The 16,816-nt window shown below is 53.7% G+C and overlaps 1 protein-coding gene and 1 non-coding gene across 2 annotated transcripts in view; both read right to left on the reverse strand.

The window, feature by feature from the left end:
* Nucleotides 1–6,796, reverse strand: part of DGKI (diacylglycerol kinase iota) — a 184,346-nt gene extending 177,550 nt beyond the window's left edge. Inside the window, exons 1-2 of the mRNA XM_075557402.1 lie at nucleotides 6,737–6,796; nucleotides 6,575–6,636 (exon numbers count right to left, since the gene is read on the reverse strand). Of these exons, the coding sequence (XP_075413517.1) occupies nucleotides 6,575–6,636; nucleotides 6,737–6,796 (122 nt within the window). The remainder of the gene's footprint in view (nucleotides 1–6,574; nucleotides 6,637–6,736) is intronic.
* A 6,263-nt stretch (nucleotides 6,797–13,059) lies between these two features.
* On the reverse strand, nucleotides 13,060–13,174 carry LOC142457467 (U5 spliceosomal RNA). The gene has a single exon (XR_012786196.1). It is a non-coding gene; the product is annotated as a U5 spliceosomal RNA (small nuclear RNA).
* Between the last annotated feature and the right edge of the window lie 3,642 nt (nucleotides 13,175–16,816).

Consider the following 16,816-nt stretch of genomic DNA (forward strand, 5'->3'; position numbering starts at 1 on the left):
ACTTGCCCACGAAGGTGAGCAAACAAGCTTGAGGATTGCACCCTGGGCTGAGCAGCCTGATGAGGATCCTCTCAGTCATACCCCACTTCAGGGGGGCAGGAACCCTGCCAAGCAGCCCCTGAAAGACTGGGGCGGAGGGAGTAGAATCCAGAGCTGAGGAACCAGAGGGGCAGCCCGGCGAGCCTTTGCTCCCAGCATGGCAGCCCTTGTGCCAAGGGTATGTGACCTGTCGGCATTGGCTGATGGAGTTCTTGAAAGGCTGGTGCACCCAACCCTCCTGGTAATTATTTCTATCATGATGAGGAAACACAAGCTAGTGTGTGTGTTTTAATGGAGATCGTTTTGCCAGATGGATTTGTGCTCTTCCCCCACACCACACCACCTTCTAAAAATAAATAGATTTGCTGAAGTCCTCTCCCCCCCCCCCCCCCATGAGGGTGGACTGACCTGGACGCAGGACCTTTGGAGATTGTGTCCCTCTGGTTAACACAGAGAGGTCACGCTGGAGTGGGCTACTAATCCAACAGGAAAAAATGTCCCTCTAGAAGAGGCATCGCAGGCAACCGGCCTGGAAGGTGGAGGTAGATGGGACTGGGGCAGCCACAGACTGAGGAACCCCAAGGATGGCAGCAGCAGCCTAGAGAAGGGCCCCGTGGCCCTACAGGCCCCTTCATCAGGTGCCCAGCCCCCACACCTGGGAGGCCACAAGGGTCCGGGGAGGAAAGCCACCCAATTTGTGACTCTGTTACGGTGACCCTGAGAAACCAATGGATCGTCTATGTATCTGAAAATGTCTTCCAAGCCTCTCCATCCCAGCCGACTGCAGGCTTCCATGACCCCCATGTCCCATCCAGGCCCAAACAACTCTGCTTGTAAGGACAGAGCTCTCTGGGGCCCAAGGCATCCCAGGCAGACTTCTCTCCGGACACGTCTCTGGCACCTGAGCACCAGGTGAGCAGGCTCATCTCAATGTAGAAAAGGGGCCCCTAATCTGAAATAGTTATGCTGTGCCTCGGTGCAATTCCCCAAGGGCCTTAAGTAAGTTCTTCATTGGGGGTTGGGGGAAGTTGCTCTAAAACTGATGTGGTCATGATTGTATAAATGATTGTATAATTCTCCTTAATATGATTAGGCAATGGGACTGTTGAACTGTATGATATATAAAACACTTGCCAGTAAAATGGTTGGAAAAAAAGTTTAAAAGCTCATGATGTGTGTGTGTGTGTGTGTGTGTGTGTGTGTGTGTTTATAGGCAAACCAAGTCTCTGCAAGGTACAAATGGCTCAGGCACCAGCTGCTCACCCAGAGGTGCCTGGAGAGCAAGGCCCGCCACCCCCTTCCCGAGGAAACACCGGGGTGCAGTTCTACTCTGAAGCAGCTGTGGACACCAGCGGGGGATCGGCCCCAGGGCAAGCGTCACTACCTTTCTATACCGCCACCACTCACGATGTAGCTTGCCTTCAAAGTTGCCCATGTCCCTTCCTGGCTGCTCAGAGAGGCTGCCTGCAGGCCAGTAGTGCCAGCTTGGCCCCTGAGCCATCGAAAACGATCCACAGGCCCTTGGGGATGCCAGCTGCCCCACCGGAGCCAAATGTCTGTGTCCATAGTTTGGCCCACTTGCAAGCTGGGCGTTCTGTCCTGTTGGCTTTCAATGATGTGGTTGTGTGTCAACATTGTCATTAGATCACCAGGAGAAAGATGTGTTGGTTTAGGCTGACAGTTTTCCTGACTTGAACACCACACACCTGTTACATCCACAGGACGTCTGTCCCCAGGATGGCAGCCCTGGCCTGCGGGGCAGGGCATCCAAATGCCTCCATGTGCTACTAAGGAGGATCCAGGCGGAGAGCCACTGAACCGAATACTTGAGTCTCTGCAAGCTACTGGACCGCTCAGTCGGCCCTTCCCTCCACAAAGCAGGGGTCCGGTTTCAGCAGGATGGACTCCAGCAGACCAGAGAGAAAGACCTGGCCCCGTTTCTCAGACCAGCCAGGGAAACCCCTAGAGATCCAAAGGGCCCCGTTTGTATCCCAACACATGCAGCAGAAGAGGGGCATGTCCTCACTGCTTCCACATGGGCTCTTCAGTAGTCGGGGACCCACAGCACAGCAGCTTAGGACAGACACTGTTCCGGGAACAGCTGGGACAGGAGTTGCTTGCTGGCTTTGTGAAACCCTGGGGAAAGCAAGGCGCAGATTTTTACATGTTTTACATAACATCCTCCCCACCCCCCAGGAGGGACCCTGAAAGTCAGGAGAGGCTGGTCCCATAGGGTCCCCAAGGCCCCCATCTTTACAGAAGCTGGCTGCCACATCAATTTCCCACAGAGCGGCTGGTGGAGTCGAACAGTCGACCTCTGGATCGGCAGCTGAGGGTTTAACCCCTGGGCCACCTGGACACCAGTTCTGTAAAGATGATGCCAAGAAAGCGCTCCCCTACTTCTGCACAGGGGTTGTCACCCATCAGAACTGACCCCGGGGCAGTGGGGAGGGGGTTGTATTTTATTTTGGGGTTTAAAAAGTCTAGCCATACAGGCCCCATGAATCTAGCCATACAGGCCCCATGAATGGAGCAACAATTGCAGTGTCTCACGAAGCTCCGAGCACTGGCAGCCTGTGACTGCGCCCCTGTGGAGCCCCGACATGGGTCTGGGGGAAGTTGTGCAAAGGGAACAAGGGCGCGCTGCACTGTTGACGATCGGGAAAGGTACAGGTCAGGGCTGTGTCCTCGCACCACACTGTTCAACCTGTGTGCTGAGCAAGTCCTCCGAGACGCTGGAGGATGCCAAGGAGAGTGTGGCCTCAGGATGGGAGGAAGGCTCAAGAACCACCTGCTGTGTGCAGGTGCCATGGGTGAAGGATGTGAAGCCCTGGCTGAGGAAGATCAGGGATTGCAGCCTTCAGTCCGATCGCAACTCAAGATAAAAAACCCAAACCCCCATTAACGCCGTAACAGACGAAGACAAGATGGAAGTGGTCAAGGATTCTGTCTGGCTCGGATCCACAATCAGTGAACGGGAAGCCGCAGCCAAGAGATCCAAAGGCGCATTGCCTTGGGCCCGTCTGCTGCAGGAGACTGCTTTAAAGTGTTGGAAAGCAGGGGCGTGACTTTGAGGACTGAGGTGCGCCTGACCCAGACCAGGGTATTTCTGTCGACGCCTCAGATGCAGGCGAAAGTCAAACACTGAATAAGGAAGACCGAAGAAGAATCGATGTATGTGGATTATGGTGCTGGAATACCGAAATCATGGTATTAGAATATTGAAAGCACCACGGGCTGCCAAAAGGACAAACCGATCTGTCTTAGAATGACGGCTAGAAGCTCCTAAGAGGCCAGGATGGAGAAACTTGTGTCACATTCTTTGCACACGTCATCAGGAGAGAGCCATCCTGGCAGAAGGGCACCTTGCTTGGTAAGGAAGAGAGAGGGGCAGCAACAAGATGAACCGCCGCAGTGGCCGTCACAATGGGCCCGACATAAAAGCAATTGTGAGGATGGTGCGGACCGGGCTGTGTTTGTACATGGGGTCATTATGAGTCGGAAGCCTCTCTTCCGCGTCCTAAATTAGACACCAGGTAGAATCTTGTCTGCTCTGTACAGAAGCAGAGCCTGTGGAGGAGGAGAGATGGATGGTGGTAGCAGCTCTTGCTGAGTAAGTACCCCAGATGCAGTAGGATGCGCCCCTGCAATGGTCCGGCACCATCCTCATTGCCATTGAACTTCAAGCCCCAGGGTCCCGGGTCAGGTGAGAGGATGGGCACACCTGCAGGTGTGGTAGGAAGACAAGAGTGAAGGTGTTTGGAAGGTCACCTGCTACACTGACCCAGCCCTGTGTAACGACTCCGAACTCAGGCGTGTGTGACCACGGCTCAGCAACAACCGGTGCAGCCAGCGGCTGACCGACCACTAGGCACGTCACCCAGCCACAGGCAAGGCCATCCCAGTGTTCCCCTCAGAGAGGCTGCCCAGCGCCCCTTCCACGTGGGACGGGCCCTCAAGTCTTCCTGGGACACCTTTCTCCAGGCGGTGAATGTCTGGCAAGCTCCTGCCCTATGGCAGGCAGTTCAAGAGGGTTATTCAAACACAAATTACCCTTCACACACAGACACACTCCACCAGTCCCCACTCTGGCCTTGCTGACCCCCCTAAGGACATGTCTAAAGGCATAACATTCTCAGGCAAACCTAATAAAAAACCGTGTGTTTGTTCCAAATGCCATAGATATTAAATAATTAGAGACACGATTCTATAATTGCCACATGTGGTAATTATCAATAATTATACAATTACATGTATAATTGCAATATACACATGTTATATATAGCCATTTAACCCACAATTATATAATTATGTGTATAATTATATCATTATCATATATACACACAATTATGTGGCAATTATATAATTACATGAAATATCTATGTTGTTGTCAGTTCACTTCCTACTCTAAGGAACCCTGAAGGTCAGGAGAGACTGGTCCCACAGGGTCTCCAAGGAGCCCATTCTTACAGAAGCTCTGTCGTACAGAGCAGCTGGTGGATCGACCTCTGGGTCGGCAGCTGATGGTTTAACCCCGGGGCCCCTGGATACCAGTTCCATAAAGATGATGCCAAGAAAGCGCTCCCTACTTCTGCTTGGTGACAGGGGTTGTCACCAGTCAGAGCTGACCCCAGGGCAGTGGGGGGGGGTTGTATTTTATTTTGTGGTTTTTTTAATCTAGCCATACAACTAGGGAGCCCTGGGGGCATGGAGGTTAGTAGCTGGAGATCAGCAGGTAAAACCAGCAGGCACCCTGGGGAGCACGGTGAAACTTTCCATTTCTGTAACACTTTACAACCCTGGAAATCCCGGGAGTGTTCTACCCTGACTCTATGACGCTCATAGTAATAAAGCCAAGAGTGGAGGTCAGTCGTCTGGCTCCTAGGTCTCTGCCCTGCGGAAAGGAAGAGGAAGATACCGGGGAAGAGAGACAGACAAGGAAGGAAAGGAGAAGGAGAGACAGGATGGAAAGCTGAGGAGAGATGAGGAGAGAGGAGGGAGGAGAGATGAGAAGGAGAGAGGAGGGAGGAGAGAGGAGGGAGAGACAGGGAGGGAGAGATGAGGAAGGAGAAATGGGAAGCGGGGATAGGGAGGAGAAGTGAGGGAGAGGCATTCACGCAGTGACACAGGCCCCAGGGGTACAGAGACTGAAGTGACCAGGGGTCCATGGCTGGAGGAGCCAGCAGCACATGCCACTGAAAGTGGCTGCCCTGTCTGGGGGCGGTGCCTCCTGGGCCCCCTCCCTCGGCCTCCGACCCACACTGAGGTGGCCGGCGTCTCCTCCTCGCATCCAGTGAGTGGACTCGGGCATGGGGAGCCGGCGCCAGGGGCTGGAACGTACATCTAGGTCAATGACTGCAGAGTAGGCTGTGGGTCCTGGGATAAAAGGATAATCCGAAATAGAACAAATTTAGAAAGAGCCTGAGCCTGTGGACAGAAATAACCGTAAGAACATAAGCTCTCGAGGGCCACAGTCATCTTCGGGGTGCATTGAGATCACCGCAGACTTGCTCCCAGAAAAACCACCAGTGGGGGGAAGGGAATCTTTACCCCACCCTCCCTTCCATGCGAGCACATGGTCGGTCCCCTGACCCTTGCTGTCTCCCACCAGCCTGCCTCAGCGCCTGGCCAGCTCAACTTGGGTGTGGGGTGGGTGTCTCACTGTCCAGAAACCCCAATGCTCTAGGACACTGTGAAAGTCTTTACAGGTTGTCCTCACCAAGGTCTCTGCATTCTCCAGGGGATGTGAGAAGACGGGAAAGGCAAGGAGTCAAAGGGACGTAAGACTGTCGTCAGGTGTCAGTCCCGACCGCTAGCAACACTATAAACAACAGTCCAAAGCACTGCCCACGCCTGCGTCAGCCCCCCAATGGTTTCTGCTCCTGAGCCCGTTGTTGCAGCCACTGTGTCCGTCCATCTTGTCAAGGGCCTTCCTTCCTCTGCTTCGCTGCCCCTCCGCTTTACCAAGCATGACGTCCTTCTCCAGGGGCTGGTCTCTCCTGACAACATGCCGAAGCATGCAAGATGATGTTTCGCTCTCCTTCCCGCTAAAGACTCAAGCTAGTGCCAGTGACATCCAGAACGTGGTGTGTGTCATGTTGGGGCAGGGGGGCAGTTGCGAATGGAGGCAGAGACCTGCCTACCTACCTACCTACTATGGCACCAGCTCGGCATGGCGGCTTGGCTGACAGAGGCCCCAGAGCGAGCCTTGGTTGACGAAACGCCGGCTCCTTCTGGTATCAGCCAGAATCCACCGCAGACGGCCAGGGGAGGAGACTTCGGGAAAGAAGTTGGCCGATTCGTGGGGTTAAGGAGCCAACCAGAGCCTCCGTCCGAGACGGACTTGAACTTGAATGAGATTCAGAGCGTGTAGGGAGAGACCATGACTTGTTCTGCTGCTTCCCTGGGTCCCCCCAGCCCCCTCTTTCCGAGCCCTCTGAACACTGTCGCTGTCCTGTTGGGGCCCTTGTTGTGGTTCTTGTTTCCGAGTTGCTTTCTGTCATGCGGTAGGTGAGAGTTTGGGTTTCTGCCTCACCGGAAGTGCCGCAAAGGCTTCTGGTGCCTCTTGGTCACGTCTGTCACCACAGAGGAAGCCGACTGGGCAGCAGAAAGGGACGTTACGGCCACACGTTCTCCCAGAAGGTGTGGGTTCCTGCGTCTCATCGGCTCCGGCTCCTGTGCCGATTTCGTGGGGAACCTCCTGCAGGAGGCGACGAGGTTCAGGTGCCGTGGGGTAGATGTGTGTCCGAGGAGGCATCGGGCGCCATGCAGCTGCACTGCTGCGGAAGGCCTGGAACGGCCCGTTTCTTTGGCTCTGAAGGTGGAATTAAACCAGATAAAGTCCTTCCATGGGGAGGCTTCAAGAGGCGGAGGGAGGGCAGCATCCTCCAAGGGCAAAGATCAGAGGACAGGGAGGGTCGGGAGAGGATGACGGCAACAAGGAAGCACCGAGCGGCGTGATGCAAAGCGACGTCACAGGTGGGGACTGCAACCAAGGACCTAAAAAAGTGTACAGGTTGCTGAGCGAAAAACTGACGGGCTCTGTGAGCCTTCGCCCAAATTCACAATAAAAAGCCGCGAGAAGAAGTATGTTTTCAGTGACATTACAAATGGTATCCCAGCACATGGATTAGGCACACAGCTCTGGATCTAACCCAAGAGGCACACGACTAACGCCCACAGCCACAAACCATCTCTGAGAACAATGGAAGGACGTGGAACTTAAAACTGTTAACATGTCAGACCCTCCCCTAACGTGATCTACAGTCTCAGCAAGGCCGCCCTGGTGGCGCAGTGGTTACCAGCTGGGCGCTAACTGCCAGGTCAGCAGTTCAAAACCACCAGCCGTTCCTCATAAGGCAGAGCGTTCCCCGCCCATGACAAGGGGCGCTGTGCATCCACATTGACCCCTGCGAAAATCCAGCGGTGCAAAAGCACATGTGGAAATTAAAAAATTAAAGAAACATAAGCGAGTCAAAACGATATGCAAAAGAGAAGAAGTGGAAGGGCTTTCTCAGCCTGGCTTCGTGACTTACTTTCAAGCTAAAGAAACCAAAAGCAAATGGGTCTTAAAGGATAACTTGACCCTCGGCTTCACGGACATAAAGAGGGTGCAGAAGCAGGCCAGCACATGTCTGCCCCTGGCAGGCAGAGGGACAAACAGCTTCTCAGGAAATGATGCTGCAAGATTTGGATATGCACACGGCGGGCGGGGGCGGGGCGAGGGAATAATTGACCCTTCGGCCCTCCCTCGGACCCTCCACCAAAACAGTGTCTCAGGAGGGACCACAGAAGATCCAAACCTTCTAGAAGAAACCGTAAGAGACTAATATCGCCACGGCTTTACAGGTGTGTTTCTGACACGTGTCCTCCAGTAGGTTCCGACTTGTAGCGATTTTGTGTGCCACAGAACGAAGCGCCTCTGGGGCCTGCACCATCCTCCCAATTGCTGCTGGCTACGGCAGACCTCTGACTTCAGGATGGGGAGGGAGGGAGAATCACAGGGGCATCAGTTCAAGGTCGACTTCTGCTTCTTAGGAAGCAGAGACATGCTCCACCCTCCACCTTCTCCACAATTTTGGTGCCCACAGTTCTTCCGGGGCGCACCCCGCTGCTCTGCCGGGCTCCAGGCTTCATTGCAACGGCAACACAAAGCCACAGATAACACACACATGTGGGGTTTTATCAGGGAAGCCAACAGGTTACAATTCAGGGCCAGAAATACCCAGGGTACAGTTCTTCCAGCCAGGTACACCTCTCTGACCCTTGGCTTCTCAACCCTGAGCTCTCTCGGCCTCGGCCTTGCTCTGACAACGATGCAAACCTCTTTTATTGCTGCTGATAAATTCCCAAGGGCACACCACTCTGCCATAAGCCTCGGTCCAAAGACGTTCACAGTTTCCACTCCAGGATCAGCAGACGACACCCCCTTGCCCCCCAAAAAGTCAATGCTGACTCAAAGCAACCCAATAGGACAGGGTAGAACTGCCCTTCTGGGAATCCCAGACTGTAACACTTTACAGGAGTAGAATGCTCTGTCTCTCTCCCAGGGAGCGGCGGGTGGATTTGAACTGCAGTCCTTGCCTATCTCTGCCACCAGGACTCCTGCAGCAGACCAAGCTCCCTCAATTACATGCCACTCTTCAAATGAGCCGTCTGCCGAAGGGCACCCAGCTTTCCTCGCTCTGTGAGCGGGGAATCCCACTACTTTGGCTCTTGGTTCTGTCGCTGCTGCTCCTATGCCACTTCTTGGTCTCAGCTCTGTCTCCTCAAACTCGCAGACTCACCACCATCAAGTCCATTCTGACTCGTGGTGACCCTAGAGGGCAGGTAGAATGGCCCCTGTGGGTTTCCTGGACTGTCAGTCTTCACCAGCATAGAACGCCGCATCTGCCTCCCACGGAGCAGCTGGGGGTTTTGAACTGCCGACCTTACGCTTAGCAGCCCCACCAGCCAACCACAACACCCCCAATGCTCCACAGGGAGGTTCAGCACACAGGGATCTCAGGGACCAGAGGACCCACTCCACTCCCGGCCCTTTTTCCCGGATGGAAGTTAGATCCCCAGCCCTGATTCCCGCTTCTGAGATGGCTCATTTCAAACCCAGGAGGGTGGGGAAACTGACCAGCCCCCAGATTAGAGTTCCTACCTTGTACAACCACAATGAGTCCTGCTCACAATACTCACAACTGAAGCCACCCCCCTAGCCCCCACCTTCTCTTACCCAGACCCACCAGGAAATGATAGAATGTACCCAACCCTCATAGTCCCACGCAGGGGTGAGGTGGGAGTTAAAAAGGAAGACCCCAAAAAGATGGATGAACGCACGGCCCATGACCTCAAACAAAGGAACACTTGCGCGAAGGGCGCAGGACCAGACGGTGTCTTGTTCTGCTGGGCACAGGGTCGCTAGGGCGGGGACCCACTCGATGGCACCAGACCACGGCCGTGACACAAAAGCTGTGGCTGGAAGAGCCACGTCAAGTCACTCACTGCCCCCGAGCACTTCACTGAGGACCCTGGGCGTCAGGTCCTCTGGCCAACTGGCTGCTGCTTCCCTGGATGGTGGTCGGGGCTCCCAGTGAAACGAGATCCTTGTCAACACCAGCCTGTGCTCCGCTGGTCACGCTGTTGCTTGTCGGTCCAGCATTTGTTCCCTTTAGGCTGCTGCGTCATCCACACTAAAGGCTGTACTCCTTGATCTTTGGCAGTGAGTGGCTCACGACCTCGACGCTTCCATGGCATCGTCTGCTTAGTGTCGGTTGTGAATTATTAGCCTTCCTCCAGGACCGGTGCTGCGTCCTTCTGCAGAGACTGCAGCTTCTCAGGGCATTTACTCAGCATCCAGATCTTGAATCAGCAGTATGATTTTTAGCAAGGTCACAGAAAGTTCTAACCATAAAAGGGGAAGTTGGCAAGTTGGACTCCACCAAAAAATTAAAAACATCAATGTCACCAAAGGATACCCACTGCCAAGCGCAGGCAGTGGGGCTGTCAGAGAAAGGGCCTCCCCCAATCGACTCTCCTATAAAAGTAACGAGGAAGCTGGCATGGATTATTAGCATCACTACCCCCCAGCCCCCAAACCAAACCACGTCCACTGCCACCCAGTCGATTCCAACTCACAGAGAGCCAGCCTAGGGTTTCTGAGGCTCTGGATCTTGACAGAAGCTGACAGCCTCCTAGTTCTCCCCAAGAGCCGCTGGTGGGTTTGAACCATTGGCCTTGGGGTCAGCAGCCCAAAGTTTACTGGGGTGTACCGCCAAGACCCCTTGTTTGTCACCCACCAGAACTCTGCAAATTCCCCAAAGGCTTGAACAGTTAAAAAGGCTGTGTGTCAAGGAGGCTGAGCGCATCTTGGTGAAAACAGTAACCCGAGAGTGTGTGAGGCTGCCCTCCACACCTGCCCAGAGGCCACGCGGCCTCATAGCAGGTCCACAGGACACTGCAGAATCACTCCGAGTGTCACAGAGGCTGTTGATCTTCTTCTTTCGCCCTCGTGTTGAACCTGATTCAAAACATTTCCCTGTGCAGCCCACCGCTTAGTGCACTGCTCCAAAATAAAAGAACACAAACTCGCTGCCACCACCTCAACGCTGACGTAGAGTTAGAAAGCCCAGTCTTTCTCCAGAGAAGCTGCTGATGGTTTCGAACTGCCGACCTAGCAGATCACAGCTCAACTGGGAATCACTAGGGCACCAGAACCTCCTCCCTGCACCAAAGCATTGAAAACCAACAGGCCCAAAGTCACGAGCTGCCTCTCAGCAGCCACTGCGGAGAGAGGGAAAGGACTGGGCACTCCCACCCATAAAACACCACTTTTATCTGCACCATACATTCTTGCTCAGTGCCTGCCGCTGCCTCTGCCTCTAACCTGATAGCTCATTGTGGGCACTTGGCACTGCCAGGTGAGGGTGCCCCCAGAGGATGGGGCCCCTCTGGGGTGCCGGTGCTAAGAGTGAAGGCTGACATCAGCAATGTAGTCTTTATGGCGGGGGAACCGGCAGCTAGACGTAACCATAGCACCTCTTAAAACAAAAACGCCCACGGCCATTGAGCCAGCTGTGGTTCATAGGGACCCTGTCTGGCGTCTTAGAGACTGTAGCACTTTACAGAGCAGACAACCTCAGCTTTCTGTTGCTGGGTGGGTTTGAACCGCCAACCCCTTCATTAGTAGAGCAACACATAATAGTGCCGCCAGTGCCCCTCTGTAATTATGAGCAAGTGTGGCAAGCACCCACTTCCTCTCCTGTGTTCACGGTGCTGGCCGAGCAGAAGACAGACAACATGCCAGTCACCGAGTGAGTGAAGAGGGAAATAGGCCCATTACTGGGAGGGGAGGGCAGGGGACTCAGATGACTTGGGGAGACTTCTAGGACGAGGTGGCAGAGGTGAGGTTTGGACTGAGCTGGACCAGGAGCCTCACAGCTGTTGCCGTGTGTGAGGGCACCGCAATCCATGAGGGGCTTCCGCGTGTTCACTGCCCCTCCAACTTTGCCCAAGGAGAGGTGGTTTTCCAGTGAGGAGACTTTCCTCCCGGGCGTCAAAGAGCATCTGTCATAGACTGAGCTGTGTCCTCCCTGAAACGGCATTGATCTGACCTGGTCATGCTGGTCTGCCAAACGCCAGTAAGAGGATTAAGGGTGCGGTGCAACACCTTGACTCTTGTCGCAGGCCTGATCTGCTCTCCGGAGAGTTTCCGGGGGTGTGGCCTGAAACACCTTCTATCTCACAGGAGAAGCAGGCCGAGAGTAAGAACCTACTACCATCTAGACCGACAAGGAGGGAGCAGACTGAAGCTGGGGCCCTGGGCTCCCGGCACTGGGCCGCTCCTTGACCCAGGTGAGCATTGATGCCAGGACACACGCTCCGGAGCGCTCCCAGGAATTCCAGGCCCACACAGATGCCGACAGGAGACAAGGAAGCTAAAAACCAAACCAAACTCATGGCCATTGAGTCAATGCTGACTCAGCCATCAGCTGTGGGCGTCGGGGCTGCTGGTGGTGACCAGAGTCGAAAGCCCAGTCTTTTTCCCTCGGTGCTGCTGGTGGTTTCCGCTGCAGACCATGTGGATTGCAACCGAAAGACAGACTTCCTCTAGAACTGGGCCCCAAATGCGGCTGCTTAGCTTCCGAACGAGTGAGGAGATACAATTCTGTGAGGGGGTACTTCCGATATTTTTGTGATAACAAATCCAAAACACCCAACCGACTGCCATGGAGTTGATACCAACTCATAGCAACCCTAGAGGGCAGAGGAGAATTGTCCCTGAGCTTCCCACACTGTAACTCTTTACAAGAATAGAAAGACTAGCCTTTCTCCAGAGGTGGTCTTGAACTACCTGCCAAAGGGATTGCAGCCTAATGTGAAACCACTACACACTACCAGGCCTCCGATACTCAAAACTAGACCCTGAAAATTACAACTGTCACCTATGGTTGGTAGGTGCCAGAGTGAAACACTGCCCTAGCCATATCTCACAATTGTTCCTGTGTGTGAGCTCATTGATGCAGCCATAGTTTCACCCCATCTTGTCACAACTTTCTCCTGACATCATGTCCTTTTAGCAGCCCATGGTACTTGAAATAGTCTCCACCAGCACACCTGTCCTTCAAGTCTTCTTTAATAACATATGACACGACTAAACATACCATGGCCATTGTATCTTTTCATTGCCCATTCCTACTTCACAATCAGAAAGGACATATCAATCCCCATTAACCCCAATAACCTTTCTATTTACTTCTAAAGATCACTTGAGTACAATCATCTGCTAATGAAGACTCACCCAGCTCTGCAAACGAGGATCCTCAAATTTAAAAAATCACAACAAATTTTCTCAGGCCTCTAACATTACAGCCTAAGAAAGCTGCTCCTTAGAATGTCACATGTACAAGCTCACTCATTGGCTTCACAAGCCCGTGAGCATAAGTAACAGTCTGGCAGAGCAGATAACACAACTTCAACAGCAAGTTATCTTAAGTACATCCCATATCAACAGTCTACTTTTTAACCATTGCCAGCCCTACAGAGTAGGACTTCAAAAAATTAGTTACAGACTCTTACTTGTTCCTCTCCACGGAAATCTTTAGTAAAAGGCGAAAGATTTATACGATTTGAAGAGAAACCAGAGCATAACTCCAACACAAGGAACACATTGCCCTGGTAATTGTTATACCTAATTCAGTAACGGTGATTATCTATTTGTAAGAGAAAGTGACCTACGCCTCTTTTCTTGATAATTTTGTGCCACTGTCCTCATTTCAAGAGTGTAAGAAAAGGAGAAAGGATCTATTTGTTTTAAAATAAAAATTTGCCTTCCGTGCAACGCATTGTGGGTATGCAAATATGCTCGGCCTCGCCAGCTTCCAATTTCCGGAAATAGTTTTATTCTCTCTAGGCTTGGGGCCAGCACTAGGGGGCAGAGTGGAGACCGGATTTTGAAAGACGGAGCCTTGCCCAACCCGCAAGCCTGGCTTTTTCTGTTCTAAAATCGGCGCCCAATAAAAACGCATCTCCCCTTGACTCACTAATAGGAAAAGAAAATTAAGGAGTTACAGTCTCAGAAACTCACAGGAGCATTCCACCCTGTCCCATAGGGTCGCCATGAGTGCTCCCGTCCACTGGATGGCCGTGAGCTTCAAGCGCAATTGGTTTGGTCCGATGGTAACCAAAGCTTCAGCTTTGAGGTCCTCTCGCTGCTGTGGGTCACAGGAGGAGCCAGGAGGAGGGGGCGAGGCTCTCAGGTTAGCTCTCCAAGGAGATCCCAGTAAAGGAGGTCTACACCTTGAAGACTCCACGCTCCTGAAGGGGCCTGTATGAGCACGCACACTGAGTGAAGCCGAGAAAAAGCAAGGCCTTCTCTGAGTGTCCCACTCTCAGCTAGACTTGGCCTGGATCCTTCTTTGTCCACAAGGTATTAGCATAACACAGGGACATGAAGGCCTTTCTCCTGCAGTCACTGGGTGCTTTCAAGGTGCCAACCTCTCAGTCAACAACTCCAACTCCCACTCCCCACCCCCAGGCACGGCAGAGTAGCACTGAGATCCACTGAGTGGTGGGTGGCTGGATTCTGGAGGTCAGTCTCCCAGTCTTTCTTCTGAGTCCCCTCTGGGTGGACTCAAACTGCCAGCCTTCTGCTGGGCAGCCAAGATCTCTCATCACTTGCACCTCCTAGGGACTCCTCGGCCGTCGTCACCCACTGCCACGCAGTCCATTCGGACTCACAGTGGCCCTGGCAGAGGCGTCTGAGACTGTAAATCTCTGCAGGAGCAGACGGGATGCTGAGCCGTGAAGCTGATCCAGCTCCCCGTGGAGAGCCCGTGTCTCGGTCATCAGTCTTCCCCTGAGTCTAGGAGGTGCCCAGCACAAGGACCTGGGTTCAAAGGATGCATTCCATTCTCAGCTCTTCTTTCTCCCTGGTAGCTGGTCCCTCTTTCTCTGTCCCCTTCTGTATCCATGAATACAAGTGCTGGATTTTTACAATGTATTTTTCTTGGTTGAAGCTGGACCGTTGTTCTTGTCTATAGATTATGTGTCTTGGATTACATGGAATCCCCACAAAATTAGTTCCAAGTTGGCAGGACCACGATTCTCTGGATTGCGAATGACAAAATGGCATGCCGTGGTCGTTCTGATGTGGAAAGCCAATCAGCTGTCCAAGGAGGAGGGGAGATGCCACATCCTTCACCCCGTCACAGGCCCGGTCTGATCTAAGGGGAGTCTTCCTGGGGGTGGTCTCCAAGATCCTTTATCGGACAGGAGGTGACCGGGGAAAGAGGGACCGTCGCAGGTCCTTGTGATGAGAACCTCCTAGACTCCAGGGAAGCCTAATGATGGAACACGTGGAGATTGCCAAAGGGATTCTGCGCCCACAGATGTTGGAAAGAGACAAGGGCCTTGCTCCAGGGTGTGGTAGGTACATCCTTTCGTGTCCACTTCAGGAGATATGAAAGTGTCAATCAGGTCACAGCCTAATGGGGACTCCTTGTGAGCGTGGCCTTCTCATAAGGAGGGTCCTGAGAACCTCCCCCTCTGTCTCTCTCTGCCTTCCCCTTCCTGCTGGCAGGCCCGGTGGCTGTGAGCCCTGTGACGCGACCACCGCCCGTGGATCCACACAACTTCTGCATGCGCGCACCTGTGATCTCCTGCATCCTGCATCACTGCATGTGGCTGCGCCAGTCTGGGGAGGGGCTTGTGGACTAGAATTGGGCTCATGGGCTTGAGTTGGACGGGCTGGGATGTTTTATTGGTGCAGAATCACTTCTTGCCCTAAAGCTCTCTCTTACACATAGGTGAGTGTCACGGGACTTGTTTCTCCAGTCAACCCGGCCTAACTCACGAGTCGACACAGAGGGAAAGCCTCCCCTAGACCTGTTGCCTTCTGGTCTCTTCGACTGCGAGAGAACACATTTCTGCTTGTGAGAGCCACCTACCTGCGGCACTTCTGTCACCGCAACACTAGAGAACTAAGACTATCTACGAGTCCTCGCTTTATCACCAAGTGTATTAATTGGCTCTCTCTCCCAGGGGGCAGCCAAAGCTGCAAACTGATGCATCCATGTAGGACTCATCTGAGTCACTGATAAGACCGGGAAACAGGACACGGCTGGGTAGGGTCCTTCCTCCAGGCTGCAAGTCATCAATTGTATCTTGGGGGCGGGGGGGGGGGTGGTCATCCACACAGCTGTGACTTGGCCTAGTGTCACACTGTCTACACGTTTCATCCTTTAAGAAAGGAGTGACCCTGCCCTGCTGATGTCGTCTATGGAATTCCCCGTATTGATCCATCAAAACATGAAATGAGATTCACTTCACATCATTTAGGTCAGGAAACTCCCCTTAGCTCATTTTGATCACTGTTCTCCTTTCTAAGTCTCCATGCTAGGCGCCTTCACAAGTTCATGGAAAGATGGAAAGAAAGGGTACCACTAGATTCACCCGATGAACTCTCTGAAGCCCCTCTGTCTACCACCTGTTCCCGGGAGCTGAAGGACGTTTAGCAAAAGGCCTCTTCCACGTGTCTCAAAGAGCAACGATTGTGAGACAGCGCAGGGCTGGGCAGTGTTTTGTTCTGTTGTGTGGTCCAAACCAACTCAGTGGTACCTCCCAACAAGGCCATCTGGCAGAGGCTCCGGGTGAATGTGCTAACGCCGTGGAGCCGCCTGCCCAGCTCTGAAAGTAGGAGGGTTTCCCTGCCCCCCACCTTCCAGGCCCCTCGAGGGCCACCGTGGATTCCTGTCCAGGACCCAGGCTCTCACGGGGTCCTGTAGTGGAGTGCGGAAACCTTCCCTTCCGAAACGGAGAAGGTGCTTTCTGATCTTGGATTCGTCCCTGTCATCCGCATATTCCTCGCTTCCAGTTCTTGATGACCCCCCTTTCTGCAGCACCTCGATGGCTCTGTGGTAGGAGTCTCACCTCCCTTCGTGGGGGAAGGAGCCGAGCTGGATTACTGGCCAGTGCAGCTCATGCACTGCCACCAGGGCCCGTGCAGGCCGTGACGCTGAACGGTGTCCGTGGAGCCTCCAGACTGAGGCGGAGCAGGAAGAAAGGCCTGGTGACTGACTTCTGGGAACGGCCAGCCGGCATTCCATCCCACCACGCGCGGTGTCGCCAGGAGCTGTGGGAGCCGTGACTGGAGGGCGGCTCTAGAGCCCGTGGCCCGAGAAAGGCATGCTGCCTGGTCAAGTGGAGGGGCAGAGGCCGGCCCCCAGAGAGATGGACGGGCATGGTGGCTGCATCGATGGACTCAGGCCTGAGGACGGTGCAGGGCCGGGCA

The sequence above is a fragment of the Tenrec ecaudatus genome, chromosome 9 (genome assembly GCF_050624435.1).
Source record: "Tenrec ecaudatus isolate mTenEca1 chromosome 9, mTenEca1.hap1, whole genome shotgun sequence".
Lineage (NCBI taxonomy): Eukaryota > Metazoa > Chordata > Mammalia > Afrosoricida > Tenrecidae > Tenrec > Tenrec ecaudatus.